Below are 20,860 nucleotides of genomic sequence, written 5' to 3' on the forward strand. Positions count from 1 at the left end.
CATAAACAAATAAATAAAAGGTAGACTATAATATGGGCAAAGGAAAGAATTAGACAAAAAGCTAGAAGAATAAGAAAAAGTAGTGTTGACGGAAGGTATATAAGCCGGGCAAGGATTAATTCATTAAATGGCCTTAATCAGCAATGCTTTCCAGATTAATACCATGAAGAGATTTGAGAAGTGGGGGAAAACTAATTCCAGCTCACTAAGTAAGATCTAATCAAGGAGTTCTTAACATGAGGACTCTGAACTTGTTTTTTAAATGTTATGATAACCATATTTTGATACACTTGGTTTCCTTGGTAATCCTATGTATTTTACACATTTTAAAAACATTATTCTCAGCAAGGATTCAGAGGCTTCATTAGCCTGCCTGAGGCATGTGATACAAAAAAGGTTAAGAAACCCCAAGCTCATCAGTGGACAGAGGATCTAAAGATGGTACTGCTTTCTGAATCAGTTGAAGGTAATTGCATAGGTAATTATATAGAAGACATATTAAAAAAACCAGAAAAGGTATCCATTACTCTGGCAAAAAGACACAGGATATGAAGGTGTGGTTGGGCTATGTCCTGTAATGGTTGAAGTGGTACCCACACAGATGAAATCACAGGTCCCTTGCAGACTTGAGGAGATGAATGAAACCATAATTCCAATTTCTCAGTGTTTACTCTGCGTGAAGCAAGTTGAACCATCATTACTTTCCTTTCCATTACATAAGGAACCTTTCTCTCACTGGGCCCCTAAGAACTCATTTCTACTCTTAGGTCCATCAGAGCAGAGCAAGTTTCTTCACTGTCACTCTAGAGGATAACTGAAAGGCAAACATTCTTTGCACCTACCCATTTATTAGAAGAGAGGGAAGAAAATGGAGAGAATTTGGCACTCTATCTGTCTTCTGGCCAAGGGAAGGGTTCTAATATAAAGAAGGACTCTGTGATACACATACAAACTTTCCAATATTTTCGCCCACAAATGTCAACAACCCACGCTTCTTTCTACCCTGTTACAATCCATCAGCTACTGTAAGCAAAGCCTCCAGGTCTGATAGCATTCTGCTAACCCACTGCATACTCACGGTCATGCCATAGAGTGGGAGCTGTCCATGAACTTTGAACTGGTTGGTGGCAGTCAGTCCTCTACTTGTGTACAGCAAGACATCATTAAACTAGGAAGGTAAGGAAGATCAGAATGTAAGAAAATCCACAAGTAAGGAAGATCATTTAAAACTGAAGTCATTCTATTTTAAGAGACCAATAGTAATAGATAAGCCCAAATAAACAATCCAAATAATAAATAATAAACCCCAAAGTAAGGTAAAGCAACTCTCTAAGGCTAGAAGGTATATGAGTTGGCAGTCTCCACTGATGCAGGGAGTTTCTACACTGGAAAGAAGAAGCTATGATCCCTAAACCAAAAATACAGTGCAGGTTTATAAGTAGATACATAGCATTTCATTAATTTGTAGACCTTGAGCCTAAGTTATCACTACCATTTTGCTTCCCAGTTCCCATTCGTGTGACTCAATTCAAATGCCACTTCATTCCTTGGTACTAGTCATTTAAGTATACAGTAAGCACAAAATAGATATCCTTACTTACCAAGAAAAACATACGCTGCTGTAGCCCTTTCCCAGACAGCTTACTGAGGCTTCCCAGGCGAATGAATTCCTACGAAAGAAGCAAATCATGAGTGTCTCCTGACAGAATCTCAAGTTGAGTTAATGCCAAGATCCCTGACTTGGAAAAAACACTGCCCTTTGTTCCTGTCTGGAATGTTCAGAAAGGATTTGAACCATGGTGCAGACTTCAGTGCTCTTCATGAAGAGACATGTTAGAGAAGGGAAGACACACAGGAGGGAGAGACATCCTACATGCCTCTAAGAAGAACCTATTTATCCTTGGAATTGCTTACTGCAATGTGTATTCTATCCTGCCCTATACAAGGGATTTTATTCACTTTTTTCAAATTGGAAATTTAACACTCTCAACAAGTAATCTAATTATTAAGCCAAATAAAGCCATAAGCTTTGGAGAAGGAAAGGACAAACCACTCCAGAACTCTGCCAAGAAAACCCCAAAAAGGGTCACAAAGAGTTGGACCTGACTGAAACAAATGGACAACAAATTCAAATGATTTCCATGCACAACTGAGAAAAAATAACACAAGGTAATGGGAGCTGAGGATGGAAGCGGCATCTAGTCCAAAGTCCTTAATGTCCATTTGAGGATACTAAGTCCTAGAGAGAATTGACTTGCCCAGGATTATAGTAGCAGTAATGGTGTCAGAATCTGTAACTGTAAATTCCATAATCTTTCTACTATGTCATGCAGATTCTCTAACTGCAATAAGAAAAACACTAATATGCTTCTTCTATGTCCAGTTTTTGAATCTGTTTACAGATAGGTGTTTCCAAGGCAATCCAAAGAGCAAAGTCTTGTTATTTTAATATAGTTGTATTTGGTGTAAATAACCACTCTTATTCTGCTGACTTTTCATTTCTTACCCATATCACACTGTTGCTTATCTAAAGCAGGGCTCTCTCATGTAATAGACCTCTGGGTCCTATTAAAAAAACTGCATGTAGACAAATTAGCAAAGAACAAGTTGCCCTATTGCCTTTTCAGACTCTAAGTTCCTCAAGGGAAGGTGCCATATTTTATCAACAATACCCTCGCAGTCCCAAGTATCATGCACATAAATCATTGTTTTTTCAGACTCAACATAACCTTGCACAAACAATTCCAACTTTCTTGGGCCTGGGTGTGCTTTTAGGAAAGGTGAATTTCATTACTATATTGATCTAAATAGGTAATGTGGCATGAAGGAGAGAAGGCCAACCTTGGAGTCAGAAAGACCTGGGTATAAGACCTGCCTTTGGCACATAAGAGCTGTGTCACCCTGAGCAAGTCATTTAATGTTCTCAGGGCTATAAGAAACCCTCTAAGAGTATAAGATATGAGAGTTGACACTCTGTATTGGTGAAGGGAGTTTCCACATTGGAAATTCCACATGCCAGTGAAATAAGAGGTCTTCACAAACCCCTTCCAATATTTATCTGTACGTGTGTGTATATATATATGTATATATATATACATATATATATGTATATATATAGTCTTTCACCCAGAATATAGGTCACAAACCTAAAATAAGATCTCTCAGAAAAGGAAACAAATATTTTTAGACCCATCTAGTACTCACATTCCAAGTCAGATTTAGGGTCAAAAGTGACCTGTTTTCAAGCTAATAAGGTACCAAATGTTTTTTATTTGAATAACTAACAATATTAACAAATCTTCTCCTCTGTGCAAGGTAAAATATAAAGAGGAAAAAAGGCCCTCTTCAAGGATCTTTCAGTTTAGTAGGAAAAATAAACCATACAAAAATAGCTATCATACAAAGTAGGACATGACAAGTGCCTGAGAGAGGTGTGTCACGCAAAAGTTCAGGGGCAGGAGAGAGATTGTTTCTGGCAGGGAAGCAATTTATCAATTGAAGTGGTATATTTTGAAGATCAGTAAATAACATTTGGGAAACACTTGAATATCCTTGCATGAAGGGCACAGGAAGACCATGACATATCGCCGGTGTTATTTGAGGAAATGGTGTTAGAACTGAGTTTGTATGATGGAGGAGTAGCTACCCATCTATTTAAAAGGGGATACATTTCCAACAGATGCTTCTGATGGAACCGAATGTGGAAAGACAGGAGTGTTGCATTTAATGCTGTAAATGATTAAAGAAAGAAAAAGAAGGCATTTTTTCCAGCCCCTGGAGCCTACAGATAAGTGAGAACAAAGGAGGTGCGGAGTCAGAGTTCAATCCTATGGAGACAGAGATGGGAGATAATACTTGTTATATCAAACCAATTCAAAAGTATGGAAAGGCTTCATACAACAAAGCACCAAACAGGAATATTCTAAATGCATTAACTAGGGGATGAAGAAGTCCATCCTATTGTGACAGATTGTTTCACCAGCTATTAAGTTTCTTATTTGTAATCTGTAGGCTATTTATAGTCATACTGCCTTCGATAAAAGTCTCTGTCAAGACACTTAAGCAGAGAAAGGGGAAGGAAACAGATGCACAGTATCTTTAAACTTGGGTTCCTTCTCTTCTATAGTAAAGGAAAGGACCCCAAGGCTTATAAGTCAAAATAATAAATAGTTCACTATGCCAGATTCTCCCTTCCAGGTGTTGCCTTATTTTTCTACTTTGGGAAATGAGAAAGGAAGCAGGCAAGAGAACTACCTTTCTCTTGAACCAGAAATTCAGTCTGGGAGGAAACTAGCTACCAGCTCCACTTCATGTCCGCAATGAGCTTCTGGATGGAGGTCTAAAATACTATGTATTAAGAAAGCTCTATCTGCCAGGCACCAATACTGTCCCAATCAGAATCCTGCTGAGCACTGGGTACAAATGATGTCCCTATACGATACATAAATCATTGTCATAAATCACTGAAGGAAACAGATTTTAAATGGAAAAAATAGGTTGGTATGATTATTTGGGCAGTTTTAAGACTTTTTCACCCTCAAATAATAAATTTTCAAATTCTGTTTATAAACTAACTCATCAGAACCCATCTGCCCCACATCAGTCCCTTCAAATCATTTTAAAATGGTTCATTCAACCTTGCAGAATTAAAGTAATCCATTAGAGAATCTTCCTGATGACTAATAGGCACAAATGCTTCACTCTCTTCAGATAGGAGTTCAGACAATGAATGAGTCATGTCAGTTGGATGAGTAAGAAAACACAGTGATAAGGTGATTCTGCAATGCTAACTAGGGCCTTGATCTTTATTCAGATTTCCTACTAACTACAGGGTAGGTAGACCCAACAAAATTATAGCCATATGACTAAAAAAATACCCTTCCAATTATACACGTTGTAGATAAAAGAAAATTTGTTTATAATAATTTCCCATGGGAAACTTGTTAGTCACTTGCTTTAACATACAAATTTATCCAGAGAAAATTGAGCTCTCAAGGTGATTGCAGGCAACTTCACAAGTCATTTCCCTAGGACCCACATGAACCAAATATGACACTAAATGCTTAAAGGATTAAGTAGTTTCTACTCCTGCATGGCAGAGACAAATACTAACTTTAATTTCCACCCACCTCTTTCCATATATAACTATTACAACATGCTTCCAACCAAAGAGGAACGGTTTTGTGATTTTCAAGTCTGAAATACCCAGGCTTCCTGGAACCACATTTGGAAGGTCAATTCATCTTTCTTTCAGGGTATATCTCTCTCATATAAGACCAAAGCATTTCATCAAAAAAAGGAGATTTAGCTCTATGGAGTTTACATGTAAGGATCAGGAAATTGGTGATCCCATAATAATTCTTAACATTCAATCAATCCTGTATAAACAGTTGGGTTTATAACAACTACTGTCATTTAGAAAGCCCTTTTAAGACTGCAAAGGACTTCACAATAAACATAATCTAATTTGATCCTCACAACTCTGTGCTATTGTATTATTCCCATTTTATTTATGTGGAAACTTAAAGTTTTGATATAATGACTTGCCACAGGTCACACTGCTAGTGTTACAAGCTTGACTTTAAAAGCCAGGTCTTCTGGGTCCACTCTATCTGTCTCTCTCTGCATCTAAGATACTTAAGGTACCATTTTGACATGTTTGGCACAGTGCTGCGATAGTTCCTATAGAAGGACTGTTTTTAAAGGCTATATAATAGGTTTGTGATTTTCCCTTTGAGTTAGTTAGTGTGATTCTCTTTTTCTTAGAATGAATGCATCTCTATAACAGGCTTTGCTTTATTCAAAGATGTCAACATATCGCTCTAGGCCACTGGAGGACTCTGGTTAGATGAATGCCAAATGGCATAAATGAGGTTGCTTCACTCCCAGAACCGTGAGCTGGCATTTGATTCCTGAGCAGCTTGTGAGGGAAGAAAGAAAAATGACACCTTTAGGAGAAAAGCAAACCATTAGGCATTAAGATTTAAAGGGTTGCCATGATTCTCCTCCAACTCAATTCATGGCATCAATCAATCAATCAATCAATAGCTATTAAGTATTAAGTATCTACTAAGTGCATCCAGATCTTTGCAGCATTTTCTTAAACATATTAGGGGTAAAAGGAAAAACCCTAGAAGTAAGACAGTTTGCTACTGGGGCTTAATGAAAGAACATTTATACAGGCATATCTCCTTTTACTATACTTTACAAATACGGCATTTTTTCTTTTTTACAAATTGAAGGTTTGTGGCAACCCTGTGTCGAGCAAGTCTCTAGGTATCATTTTGCTAACAGCATGTGCTGATGTCATGTCCTAGTGTCACATTTTGGTAATTCTAGCAATATTTCCATTTTTTTCATTATTATTGTATCTGTCAGGGTGATCTGTGATCCGCCATCTTTGATGTTATTATTGTAATTGTTCTGGGGTGCCAAAAACCATGCCCATATAAGATGTCAAACTTAATCAATAAATGTTGTGTGTTCTGATGCTCTACTTATTGGCCGTCCCCCCAAATCTCTCTCTCCTGTCTCTCATTCTCTCTTCAGGCTTCCCTATTCTCTGAGGCATAACAATATTGAAATCTGGTCAATTAATAACTACGGTGGCCTTTAAGTATTCAAATGAAAGTTAGAGTCAAGTGATGCAGCAAACTTCATTGCTGTTTTATTTTATGAAACTGCCACAGTCACCTCAACCTTCAGCAAACACCACCCTGATCAGTCAGCAGCCATCAACATCAAGGCAAAACCCTCTACCAGTAAAAAGATTACAACTAGCCAAAGGCTCAGATGATGGTTAGCATTTTTTTTAGGAATAAAGTATTTTTAATTGCTACATGAATTGTGTTCGTAGATATAATTTTATTGTACACTTAACAGACTATAGTGTAAACATGACTTTTATGTACACAGGAAAATGAAAAAATTCATATGATTCACTTCATTGCAATATTCACTTTATTGTGGTGGTCTGGAACCAAACCCACAATATGTCCAATTCAGGCCTATTCAGAGTTTTAAGATTTGCAAAATGTGATCTCATTTGATCCTTACAACAACCCTGTGAGGCAGGAACTATTATTATGAGGTAGGTTAAGGCAGTGTCTAAGACTGGATTTGAATTCTGGTTTTCTTGACTTCAAATTCAATGTTCTATCCACTTCGCTATTTTGGACACAAATTGATTTAACATGAAAGCAGGTGGATCTCACCTTTTGCTTTGCTCACAGGTACCACCACTGACTGACCTGTCCTACTTACCCTTCCTGGGATCACAAGATTGTCAATGCCAATCAGATCTTTCTTGAGTTCATGCAGTTTCTGGAAATTTTCCATCTTTATCATGGTGCCATGGAGCTGAGCCACCATTTCTGTAATCTCTGCCAGTGCAGCTAATAAAATAAAAAGGAAAGAAAGTTCTAAGTGTTTATGAGAGACATGGGGGCTATTGGGTTTTTTCCCCCTTCTCCAGTTTAAGCTTCAGGATAAAACCCTCTAGGAGGACCATGTCAGAAAGTCTTCCTAGGGTTTAAACGGCATTGTTTCCCTCAGAGACATCAGCATAATAAAAACATAGTGATTTACTTCCCAGTGATAGCTTCCTTTGCTTTGGTTTCCCAACAGCATTTGACACATATAAACAATACCTTTACTCTTAGTTTCCATGGGGTACAATTGGCCTTCAAAGATAGTAACCTTGTGGTAGGCAGTAAAGAGAAAGCACCAAATGAAAGTGCTTATAGATTCTGTCACCAGGTTACAAAAGATCTTTGGAAGTTATTGTAACTGAAAAATGCATCGCCTTGTGGTCAGTCATTCTTAATATAACGTCTCTGAATTGAGCTAGGTTTATTCTCAGATTGATGTGACTAGAAGGGACTGGAGAGATAATTTTATAGATAAGGTAAATGAGGCCCAGAAAAGCTAATTAATTGATTTGCCCAAGGTAACTGCTAATTGAAGAAACAGGGCAAGAACTCGGGTTTCTTTCAGTCACAGAATCTCACATTTGGAAAGTACCTTTCAGGTCATCTGGTCCAACCTGTACCTGAATGAACAGGAGGGTACTTTTAGTCCTAGATCTATGGTCCCTCTAAAAAAAGTAAATATTTCAAAAGCATTAAATCCAAAGTTCCCCAAGACTAAGGGAAGGTTAAGGGCAAGTCAAACCAGGAATTGCATTCTCTGATAGACTCTAGGGAAAAGATTCTTGCCAGCAGCATACTGCTTTCAAACCGCTGTAATCTAGCCTTCTACGTTAGGAAGGGCATCAATTAACTCCTTCGTTGGAAAGAAAACAAACTTGGGAACATTTCCCCCCTACATCAACAGTGTCAGGAGAAAACGAAACATCACCAAAAAAATCCATCGTCATCACTTTTTAAACTTCAGAAAATTCATCACTTCCCACTTCCTACAGAATGTCATTACTGGCATAAAAGTCCCTCTAGGTATCAGTCTGTGAGTTAGCAAAATTGCAGATGTAGCATTAAAATTCATGAAACTCGAATGTATCCAGTGTTCTTTGTGGAAGGGACAGGGGGCGGGGGGGGGGGGGGGGTCTTTCTGCTTACCTCTGCAGTCCCTGAAATCCGAGTGGTTTGGTGGGTAATGCTTGCACAACCTCTCCATTATCTGCTTGTAGTGCATAAGCCTGTGCAAAGGCCGAAGGAGGAAGGTGTTGAGAGGCAGATAACAGACTTTCTGCAGCTCAAAGTCTCGACAAAAGCTCTCCAGTCTACGAGAGTTCTTGATCCCATTTTCCAACTCTACCAAAGCCTCATTGTGCTTCCACAGGTGATTTGTCAATTGCTTAGAGAAGGGGGAAAAAGGTAGATGGGGAAGAAACAGATTTGACATTTGTAAAAATGCAGCCTATATTTGGATTAATATGGTACCTGTTCATTATTTGAGGTATTGGAGGAGATACAAAGATAAACAGGGCATCTAGGTGGTACAGTGGATAGAGTGCAGGATTTCGAATCAAGAGGACCTGAGTTCAGATCTGGCTTGAGACACTAGCTGTGTGACACTGGACAAGTCACCTAAGCCTGTTTGCCTCAGTTTCCTCATATGTAAAATAAGTGGGAGAAGGAAATGGCAGATCACTCCAGTATCTTTGCCAAGAAAACCCCAAATGCGGTCACAAAGAATTGGATGCAACTGATCAACAAGAACAAAGACATTCATTTGAACCTTAACTCAATAAGCTTGTACCCATATTATAGTTCACTTTAAAAAAAAAAGTTTTTTGAACTAACAAAATGTTCTACCTAAGTTCAAAACAATACTGATGATGTTAAATTTATATCTATTAGAAAATAATTATACCAATCTTGAGTGTAGGGGCTGGCTGTTTTTTTAGACTGTGTAGTGTGGCTAAAATAGAGAGGGCACATAAGAAAGATAGAATAAAAATAACGTCAGCAAAAATATCCCAGCTAATGTACTCCACTGGCAAAGCTCCCTGAATAATGTCAACATCCTCCCTGAATATAAGGCTAATAATAAGATATTCACTAATCTCTCCTGCAAGTATGTGCAGTGGATGGTGTGGGAGAGGAGGTGGGGAAACAGCAAAGGTATGTATACTCCCTCTAGGATTTTTAATAGGTTTCTGGTAATGATGACTTTAGGCAAAACAATGATACAAGGGCCCTTGGAAAATTTCTTTACTTATTTTTCTTTTGCTTGCACTGGCCACCATCCTATAAACCCTCATAGCATTAGTACAATATTTGAAATGCCAAAGCAGCAAAGGAAGCTTACAGAATGACACATTAAGTCACTAGGCTGAAGATATAGTACACAGGGAGGGAGGAATGTGTATACATGTGTGTGTCTGTGGGGGAAGGGGTGGTTATAAATGGAAACCATCAGAGTACGTGTCCTTGTAAGAGGACTGGATTGGGCTGGAAGTAAAGAGATCTGATAGATTCTGAGTGTCAGCACTTGGTATGAAAGTGAAATGCTGGAAGTAGCCAGGAAGGCGGCTGTAAAAGAGAAAAACTACCATGGTTAGAAAGATAAAGAAGGGCAGAGCAGGAAGATAGCACAGGACAAGACAAAGGAGACCCAACTTCTTTAATGGCTCACAGCATGGTACTAGATACTGTGAGATGAGAGTTAAAGTGGCTTAAAATCTTAGAGCATGAAAGCCTTAAGCACAGAGGATGCCAAAGGAAGACTGGTAAGGAAGGATAATAAGATTTATAACAACCATTCTGAGGAGATAAGGGGGAAAAGAGAAAAGGCTGAAGGGAACCAGAAAGTAGATATCCTGGAAATGAACAGATGTAAGGACAAAGGCATGACCAGAGCAAAAGCGGATAGGAGGCAAAACTTTAGAAATGGAAAAGATATGAGTTAGTCTGCAACACATGAATCTGTGTACTTCAAACTATAATTATGGGATAAACATTTCATCTTTACCTGAAAAATATAGTTAGCAGGAATTCTTTTATTACCACAAATCAAACATATTTTCTGATAATGCATGCAAGATTATCACAGTATTTGAACTTGAAAGGAACTTAAAGCATCATGTAGTCCAAATCACTAAACCGAATAGATCAGAAAATAGGAAAGAGCCTCAGAAAAGTAAAATTACTTGACTAAGGTCATATAGTAAGTCAGTGACAGAGAGTAAGGGACCAAATTCATTTTGCTGACTTTCAGTACTGGTTTCTTCCCACTCTTTCCTACATCACACTTAAAATAAGAGCATCGCTTTAGTAATTAGTAAAAGAACAAACAGGGCACATTATTCAATTGCTTATAATACTATAATGGTGCAGGTAGGTGACACAGTGAGTAGAGCACTGGGCCTGTTGTCAGGAAGACCCAAGTTCAAATGTGACTTCAAATATTTACTGTGTGACCCTGGGCAAGTCACTTCACTCTGCTTACCTCAGTTTCCTCATCTATAAAATGAGCTGGAAAAGGAAATGGAAAACCACGCCAGTATTTTTGCCAAGAAAACTCCAGTTGGGGTCACAAAGAGTCAGATGTGACTAAAACAACTAAACAACAACAAATACTATAATTATCATTAACATGACAATAATTATCAATAAAATATCCCAACCAATGTCTTTGAAAAGAAAAAAAAGGAGAGTGATTGATTTGTTTCAAGAAACACTCTGAAAAGTTTTCCTTTCCTTCTCATTGCATGCTCCAAATTTCCTGAGACATATAATCACAGAATGTTAAATCTGGAAGAGACATCAAAGCTTGTCTTGTCCATCCCTGTCATCTGACAGATGAGAAAACTGAGATACATAGAAGTTAAGTAATAGGTTCAAGGCTACTTAACTTGCCACAACTAATTTGTGGCAAAGTTGGAGCTAGAAACCAAGTCTTTTGATTCCCAGCTTAATGCTCCTTCTACCATACTGCACTGTAAGAAAAAGAAATACTTATTCATATCATATCCCTAAGTTCATCTCTTTGGTAAGTGCATTAATTCAAGACTCAAGAATAATTTTTACTATGACAAATATTATAACAAATTATTATCAGACAAATAGTTTATTAAATTCCACCCTCTTGGCTTACTTGAGCCTAAAAGTTATGTTCTCTAATAGTATTTGGCCAATTGGGATGGAAAAAGTTTGCTTTTAATTTAATTTAAAAGCATTTATGAAGTACCTCCTTAGAAAAGGTGCTAAGTTAGGCAAAGGTGATACAAAAAGAGAAGAAAAACTCAGTTCCTTCACAAAACTTCCATTATACTGGGGGGACTGAATGTTCATATAAATCAATACCACATAATTAAAGGACAAAAGCACTAACAATTACAGGAACCAGGAAAAGCTTCTATGGGTACCTTGATGAGCCTTAATACAAGAAGCAAAGGATTCTAAAATGTGGAATTGAGGAAAAGGAGTACATTCAAGGAAAAGGATACAGACTGGACACACAGAAATGGGAGAGGAGATACCAAATTTAAAGAATATCATAAAGTTGTCCAATTTGGATGGACATAGAATATATAAAGAGGAATAATGTGAAATAATCTGTAGTAAAATGGTGAACCCAAATTAGGAAGGGATTTAAAAAAGAGGCATTTGTATTTTACCCTAGAAGCAACATGGAGTCCTTGATGAACAGGGGAGTGACATGATAGACCTGGAAGATTATTTTGGTACCTTTGTGGAAGATGACTTGAGGAGCATAAAGACTAGAAGGAAGCAGACCAATTAGGATGCTACTGCAATAGTCCATGTAATAGGTTAAGAAGCATGGAACGAGAATGTTAGTAATATGAAAGGAAAAGGGGAGATGGATATAAGATACTGTGAAAGTAAAATGGACAAGACGTGACAATTTATTGGCTGTGGGGAATGAGAATGAAGACTCTAAGATGACTCTGAGGTTGTGAACTTGACTGAGTGAAAGGATTATGGTACTCAAAGAGAAACAGGTAAATCTGAGATGGGTAGGTTAAAAGGGAAGAATAATGAATTATATATTTGAGATACCCCTATGATATGTCCAGGTGGAGCTGTCCAGCAGACAGTTGGTATGGGGATGCAAGGGACTGGGCTGGAGAGAGCGAAGGGAGGGAAGGAGAAGAAGAGAAGAAGGGAGGTGAGGATACATGCATGGAAGTCTTTTGCAGAAAAGTGATAATTGGACCCAGGGACATTAATAAGCTCACTCAGAAAAAGAATGTATAGATATAGATAAATATACAGGTAGATAGATAGATAAATGGATAGATTCTCTCATCAGGGAAAGAGAAGGGGGAAGGAGGGAGGGGAAGAAGGAGGGAGAGACACATCTTGAAGAAATTCCTTAGTAGGTAAGTGAGGTTGGATTATAATCTACTCAAAGACACTGAGGAGTGATCAGATTGGAAGGAGAGTAGTATCCTGAAAGCTGAAAGAGGGAGAGGGTATCCATGAGACAGAGGTGAGGAACTGGGTAAAAAGCAGTAGAGAGATAAAAAGGATGAAGACTGGTCATTTTAAATATTTACAGACCTTTGTACTCTATATTAGTGAAGAGAAAATTTAAATTTACTGAATTTGTGTTTCCACAATACTCAAATTTTTTCTTTCTGGCTGCTTGCAATATTTTCTCCTTGACCTGGGAGCTCTGGAATTTGGCTACAATATCCCTAGGAGTTTTCCTTTTGGGATCTCTTTCAGGAAACAATCAGCGGATTCTTTCAATATCTATTTTACCCTCTGGTTCCAGAATATCAGTTTTCCCTGATAATTTCCTAAAAGATGACATGATGACTTTTAGGTAGTCCAATAATTTTTAAATTGTCTCTCTTGGATCTATTTTCCAGGGCAGTTGTTTTTCCAATGATATATTTCACAGTCTGCTATTTTTTTCATTCCTTTGGTTTTGTTTTGTAATTTGTTGATTTTTTTCATAAAGTCATTGGCTTCCATCTGCTCCATTCTAATCTTTAAAGAATTATTTTCTTCAGTGAAGTTTTTGGACCTCCTTTTCCACCTGGCCAATTCTGTTTTATAAGGCATTCTTCTCCTCATTGGCCTTTTGGATCTCTTTTGTCATTTGGGTTAGTCTGTTTTTTCAGGTGTTATTTTCGTCAGCATTTTTGGGTCCCCTTTAGCAAACAGCTGACTCATTTTTCATGATTTTCTTTTATCTCATTTCTCTTCCCAATTTTTCCTCTACTTCTCTTACTTGATTTTCAAAGTCCTTTTTGAGCTCTTACATGGCCTGAGACCAATTCATATTTTTCTTGGAGGCTTTGGATGGAGGAGTTTTGACTTTGTCGTCTTCTTCTGTTTGTATATTTTGGTCTTCCTTGTCACCAAAGTAAGATTCTATAGTCTCATTCTTTTTCCAGTTTTCATTTATTTCCCCATTTGCTTGACTTTTGAACTCTTTGTCCAGGTAGTTTTCTGCTTCCAGTGGGCCTGGGGAGGGTGTGTACTGTCAGCCACTTGATCCTCCCACAATCTGTGGGCCCAGAGCTCCAGAAACAGCTGCTGCTTTTGTCCCTGCTGCTACTGCCACTGACTCTTCTACCCCATCTGCCACCCTGGGGCTGGACCACTCTACTCTCTCATACAGGTCTGACAGGTTTTTTCCACTGACCTTCCAATTTGCCCTCAGTGTTTTGAGATTGTGAAGTCTGGAAACCACCACAGGTGCCAGAGATTCAGTCCCCTGAGGCGTGCTCAGGTTCCCTCTGTGCACTCACAGCCCACACTGGACTGTGCTCTGCTCCCAGCAAGGCATGATAGATGCTTCCCATCAACCTTCCAGGCTATCTTGGACTGCAGATTTGCTTCACGCCATCTTTCTGTGGGTTCTGTAGCTCCAGAATTTGTTTAGAGTCATTTTTACAAGTATTTGGCTGGGCTTGGGGGGAGAGTCTCTGCTTCTACTCCACCATCTTGGCTCCATCCCCTCAAATTTACTGAATTTGTAAATAAAGTTTAATACCTTAAAACAATCTAAAACTAAAGTTGAATTGTGAGAAATTGGGCACAGTTTTTAAAATTAATAGAAGATCAATATACAAAGCACTCAAAAAGTATTCTATTTATCTTCTGAACACATAGATAATACTTAAGTGGACCAGTCTGCAGATCTCTATGTAAAGTGATTTTTACGTAATGTAATTTTTATGGCTTGAGGATGTGGGGAAGGGACGAAGGGAAGGAAATAGGAAGGAGTCTCTTGCCCATGGAAGGAGGGTTTAAGGACATGTGGGGCTTGGGGATAGAGAAGAGCAAAAGGAGGAATGCATGGGCGCCAGAGCCATCTGGGGTGGGTGGGGCTGGCAGTAAGCAAGAGGAAGAATGTGTGGGGAGGCAGACATGTGGGGGCTGGGTGACACCCATGGGCCATGGACAGACATGAGGTATCTGAGCCCAAATGGACAGCAGATAGACACATGAGGCTAGACACATAGGTGGGTGGGTAGAGCAGAGCAAAGGTCTTCTCTCTCAGTGTTAGAGGTCTCAAACCAAGCCACCATTTCAGTGTTGGTCTCTCTATGTGTCTGTTCTTCTTCCATTTGAAAAGTTTTTAAATTTTTTGGGGGATGGGTGGGGGAAGAGGTGGGTTGGGAAGCCAAAGAACACCCAAGTCAAAGGGTAGGAGTGAAGAGAAAAAGCATAGTACTGTACAATAAAGTTAACATAGGTATTTTTCTGGAATGCATATTTCTTTCACATAAAGTGAAATTTGCATAATGTGAATTTACTTAAAATGAGAACTTTAAATTTAAATGAGAACTTTACTTAAAATGAGAACATTTGTATAGCTTCTGTCATCGATATATGATCCTTACCTGTTGTTGGTGACTTTTACACTCAGGATAATAATAACAAAAACAACTTACTTTCCAAGATGCTTGAAGGTTTTCCAGGTAACAATCAAGTTACATAGGTAATCAACAAATCAACAAACAGTAATTAAATACTGACAAACACTAATTAAATATATACCAATTATTGTTCCAGGTGGTGGGGACAAAAAGGAAGAATTAAAATAGTTCCTGGACTTAAAGACCTTATACTCTGGAGATTAATTAGGAATACTGGGAACATAATCTACACTTTATAAATTCTTTTGAATGATAAATATTATCTGCTTTACAGATAAGGAAAACAAGTCACTGAGGGGTAAAGTGACTTACTCTATATAATTTTACGTGCGAATGTTTGTTGAAATGAATTATGCCAGAGTCAGATCTCCGCACTTCTTTCTCAGGACAAGAAAACTTGCATGTTCTCTATCTTGAATGTAAATGACAGAATTAACTAGGAATTTCCATACGCTTCTGATTTCAGATTTGAGTCCTGTCTAGGCAATACTAAAACATTCATTTAAAAAAAATAAAAAATTTCAACATATTTGTCAACAAAATCACACAATCAACAAGTCAAGTGTTTTTCCTGCTGTTGTTCAGTCATTTCTTAGTTGTGTCTCAGTCTTCATGACTCCACTTGGGGTCTTCTTGGGAAAGATACTGGAGTACTTTTCCATTTTCTTCTCCAGCTCATTTTACAAATAAGGAAACTAAGGCAACCAGGATTATGTGACTTGCCCAGGGTCACACAGCTAGTAAGTGTGTGGGGCCAGATTTGAACTCAGGAAAATGAGTCTTCTTGATTTCAGGTATAGTGCTCCACTTTGCTGCCCAACTGTTTAGCATGCAAAATACTGAGCAACTGTTTTGTTCTGTTTTCAGTGATATTACCATATGTTTTGATACTCCACGTACAGAAACTTTCCCTTTTTCTGTTTGTTCTTTTGGTCCACATGTGATTTTTCCTAATTAGGAAAGCACCAAACAACTAAGTCTTAATACATTTACTGGCTCCCTCAGGAATTAAATGACTTGTGCCTGGTGACATAGTTGATTTCTGTTAAAAGTATAATGTGCATCCAGGTTGTCCTGACTCCAAAACCAGCTGTTTACCCATTATGGCATTCCAAGAGAATCTTTCTTTTTAAAAGGTACAAAAACAGCTTCCCAAGACAGGCCCTGTAATTTCGGCATGTCTTCAAAGAGGTTTCTTGGCCTGAAAAATGATTTGCTGAAATACCCTCCCTTTACAGCTTTATTTAAAAAAAAAATCCCATAGAAATTTAGGCATGAAAAAAAGCAAGAAAAGCTTGCTGTACACACCGACTACAGTACCTCTGATATTATCAAATCTTAGAGAAGTTTCAACTCCAGGGGGGCAGTTTCTCAGGGGTAATTTAATATTTTATTTTTTACCCAATTGCATGTTAATAGTATTGTGAGTTCCAAATTCTCTACCTCCTTACCCTCCCTTGGGACCGGGGGGAGGGAAGTGGGGGGGGGGGAAGGGCAGGGGGTTGGGGTGGGGAGGGACATTTTCACTGCTGGTGTCTTCATGTCTTCATTTAGGGCTTCCACAGAAGCAGAGAGAGTGAATTCTCTTCATATGGGAGAGTGACCCAGGACAATAATGTTGTCACCTGGCTTACCTTCATGCCTTGAATATTTTTCAGCATGACATCACCAATTCTTTGGTAATCTCCTTTGATGTGTGCATTGGAGCGGCCTTCCCTAGGAGCAAAGCAAAGGCAACTACAATTATTGCCCAGTTTGACCAATAGCACAGTAAATATGCCATCACTGCACAGAAGACCAAGAGCCTTTTTTTTTTTTTTCAAATGTCATAAGATTCCATCCATGTCTCTAACTCTGATTACTTTTAGAGTACATACCCTGTTCTGGATTAGACAGGGAAGAAACTGTGTGTGTGTGTCTGTGTGTGTGTGTGTGTGTGTGTGTGTGTGTGTATGTGATATAGTAAAAAAACATTTTTAACCTAATTAATTCCAATATCACTTTTCATGTTACACCTGAATAATTTCAGAGTTCCTACAGAAATCTAAACACTATTTTTAACAACTAGGAGCGCAAATCCTGGCTTCTGATGACTTGCTATTTATAGGCTAACTCAAGCATCTACAACACTTTACAGAGCTGAAGACACAAAGAAGACTTTGGGAGCTCTTTATCTAAATTAGACCAAGATAGTCAGGAAAGCCTAGGAAGAAGAAAATAAAACACTCAAAATAAAAATCTGCACAGTCAGAGATGGGAAAACTGGACACAGAAAAAGCCTAAAAGTTTCACTTTAATGTTAAGAGAGATAGTGAGGAAGGAGCAATCTACATACTCTAAATATATTATGTTTGAATGAATGAAAAAACATTAAGTGCTTACTCTAGGCTAGGCATTGTGGTAACCCTGTGGGTACAAATACAAAAGCAAGAGAGTCATTGCCCTCAAGAACATATACTATCATAGTGGGGATAGATAGAGGGGAGTAATGGCCAAGGTCAAGTTTTTGGTCTAGAAAATCAGAGAGAAATTAATGGAATAACAGGTAGTTAACTGACATGCCGTTATGAGAAACAAGGGTAGGGCTGACAATTCCATTTCCAGAGCCAGAGGTTATACATGGGTGTAGAAGTATGCAGAAAATTTACCCAGACAGGACTGTCATAGCTAGATTTTTTAAAAAGAAATATCCACTCTATAAATTAAAGGTTACACATCCAAGCCAACTCCTCAGGTGATATACAAGTAAACTTAAGATTTGTGCTTCTATGCTTGATGACTGAGGGGGGTTGTCCACTAAAAGAGAAGGTTGCAGTATGGAACACAAATCAGTAGGAAACTCAGACTGTATATGTCAAAGATGTGGTATCTAATACATAGCTTTCAAACAATAGAACATAATGGCTTCCATTTCAGCTGAAGTCAGGCTGAAACATTCAATGTATCCAGAGTCATATTATTTAATCTTTAATATATCAAGCATTTCTCCTAGGGAAGGGAGAGGATGGAGGGAGCCTGATAGCAGGATGCACTCTCACGCTTAATTAAACAAACCAAGAGCAGTTTATAAGGGCACAAGAGAAGTCTTGCTGGTTGGAAACAATAAGTTCATCTCCTAAATTACAATAGGCCTGCAGGTCATAGGCAAATAAACATGCAATGAGCAAGTAGCATGCTATTCATTTTGGTGGCTCCAACTAAGTATATAGAGTAAATAATGTTGCAGCGACAACTGAGAGCCCCAAAGCCCATTAACTAATTAAATCTCTCCTACCATGAAAGTTCTGAACACAGAGCATATGCTTTCCAGGCTTGAAACAGGCTCATTCATCTTCTTCCCTCAGTCAAGTTTACTGAAGTTCCTATCTGTCTTTCCCTCTATTTTTCATTTCTTTTCCTTTACTTTTTAATTAAGATTCAAAGAAAACTGATCTTCCAAGAGTGTTTCTTTCTTCTAACAATTTAAGACAATAACTTTCATCTTGTTGACATGTTACCAAAAGGGGTAGGGATAGGTGGGAAATACACTACCACTGTGCTGGCAAAATCGACAGAGATGACCCTTTCCTCCTCAGAATCCCTGGTCTTAGAGTTGCCTCACAGGTGAGACATATTTAAGTAAGATCCTTTCAATGCTTCAGTAATTAATTTCTTGGATGAGGTCCAAGAGAATAAACAACATTAAGCAAGTTCCAGTATACATAGCACCACAATTCATCAATAATGAAGCAAATTTCTGTCTCCCTCGTCATCCCATCACCCAGTAAATTCTCAGTGATATTTTCCTCCAGATAAGTAATAGTCCACATACCTACTGTTATCTAGCAATTGGACTACTGTAAGGAACAAAAATCTTAACTTGTAACTGCTAGTGTCCTCTCACTTTGGGGAACATAAATCTTACCACTTCAAGGCACTGTAGTAACTTAATCATTGGTCTGGCTTTTGGCCAAAATCATCATAACCTCAAATCTGGACAGAACAAAAGTTTATCAGAAGACCACTTTTCTGACTTCAAAATATTGTTATGGCTGAGATCTGTTGGCAATTTGTTGATTGCATTTAATTAAATGAATAGGGGGCTCAAAGTTTGTAAAGGTTGCATTATAATCTTTCCTTTGATTAGTCAATCAACTGTCATTTATTAAGCACCAACTATATGCTTTAGCACTGGGTTAAACGTCAGGGATACAAAGAAAGGTAAAAGACAGTACCTGCTCTCAAGCAGCTCACAGTCTAAGTGGGGATGGAGAACAATCAGCAAACAAGATTGTGTGTGTGTGTGTGTGTGTGTGTGTGTGTGAGTGTGTGTGTATGAGAAATAAACAAGGGAAAACACTACCATTAAAAGGGGTCTGGAAAGACTTTTTGCAGAAAATGGAAGTTTTGCTGAGGCTTGAAGGAAGTCAGGAAAGCTACGAACCTTCAATATAGCAGTTTTTATTTCTCTACACAACAAATAAAATAATGATGATAAAACTACTACCTCTTGCCTCTTTGATAGGGAGAAAAACCTCGGAACCCAGGCTCCAACTGTGCATTTACTAACTTTATTTACTTACCACAATGACACTTTAGTGTCCAGTTCACTACATAAACACCAACGTCCCCCAATCCTAGTCCAGAGATGTACGTACTCAAAAATGACCCATGAACATCTAAACCCCTAACTAGAAAGTTAAGTTTTATATCAGCATAAACAATTGGCATCCAAAACTGCCACATGCTGATCAATTTGCAGTGGCACAAAGAGCTATTGCTTAATTCAGATTTGTGAGTTGTTAAGTCATCTGCAAGCATGCAAGGTTTGCAAGTGAAGCATATCTTCTGCAATTGTATAGAACAATATCTAAAATTCCAAAAACTACCATTATCTATCTTGACAGTAACCAGACCACATCTAAAGTAATATGTTCAGTTCTTGATACTTCATTTTAGTGAGGGTATCGAAAAGGAAGGAAAGAACAGAAAAATGTGACAAGGATGATTTCGTATGAACATCACTTGAAAGAACTGGGGATTCTAAGTTTGAAAAGATGACAGTGGGAATGAGATGGCTATCTTCAAATATTCAAAAGATTATCATGTGGAAGAAGAACTGCCAGGAATGCACTGAAGCCAGCTTGAACAGTTTCATGAGAGTTGACTATTAGATGATCAGTGTGAGCTTTTACACTTCAGAAATTGGCAGATGCTACAAATCAGGGCTGGATTTATTGCTTTGTTGATCATCAGGACTTAAAAAGTGATGGGGAAAATGTTAATAATGCATATTAAACTTAAAACTGCATCATGGGCACATTTTTTGAGATCTGCTTATTAAATACATACCAGCATAATACTGATGGATTTATGTTCATTTCCCCCACAGGGCAAGTGTTGGGCCAATGCATAAAACTGCAGAAATGTTCATTTTGGCTCAATATAAGGAAGAACTTCTTAATAATCAGAGCTCTCTAAAAATAAAATGAAGTATTTCAAGAAGAAACACCAGAAAGTTTGTGCTTCTCTGATCCCTTACCCTATAGAACACAT

General features: G+C 38.2%; 1 protein-coding gene across 2 annotated transcripts in view; it reads right to left on the reverse strand.

The window, feature by feature from the left end:
* FARP1 (FERM, ARH/RhoGEF and pleckstrin domain protein 1) overlaps positions 1–20,860 on the reverse strand; it is a 353,198-nt gene that overhangs the window by 16,361 nt on the left and 315,977 nt on the right. For both annotated transcript variants that reach the window (XM_072622073.1, XM_072622072.1), the window contains exons 17-21: positions 16,960–17,041; positions 8,577–8,814; positions 7,264–7,394; positions 1,602–1,670; positions 1,079–1,168 (exon numbers count right to left, since the gene is read on the reverse strand). In XM_072622073.1, coding sequence (XP_072478174.1) covers positions 1,079–1,168; positions 1,602–1,670; positions 7,264–7,394; positions 8,577–8,814; positions 16,960–17,041 — 610 coding nt within the window. The remainder of the gene's footprint in view (positions 1–1,078; positions 1,169–1,601; positions 1,671–7,263; positions 7,395–8,576; positions 8,815–16,959; positions 17,042–20,860) is intronic.

The sequence above is a fragment of the Notamacropus eugenii genome, chromosome 6 (assembly GCF_028372415.1).
Source record: "Notamacropus eugenii isolate mMacEug1 chromosome 6, mMacEug1.pri_v2, whole genome shotgun sequence".
Taxonomy (NCBI): domain Eukaryota; kingdom Metazoa; phylum Chordata; class Mammalia; order Diprotodontia; family Macropodidae; genus Notamacropus; species Notamacropus eugenii.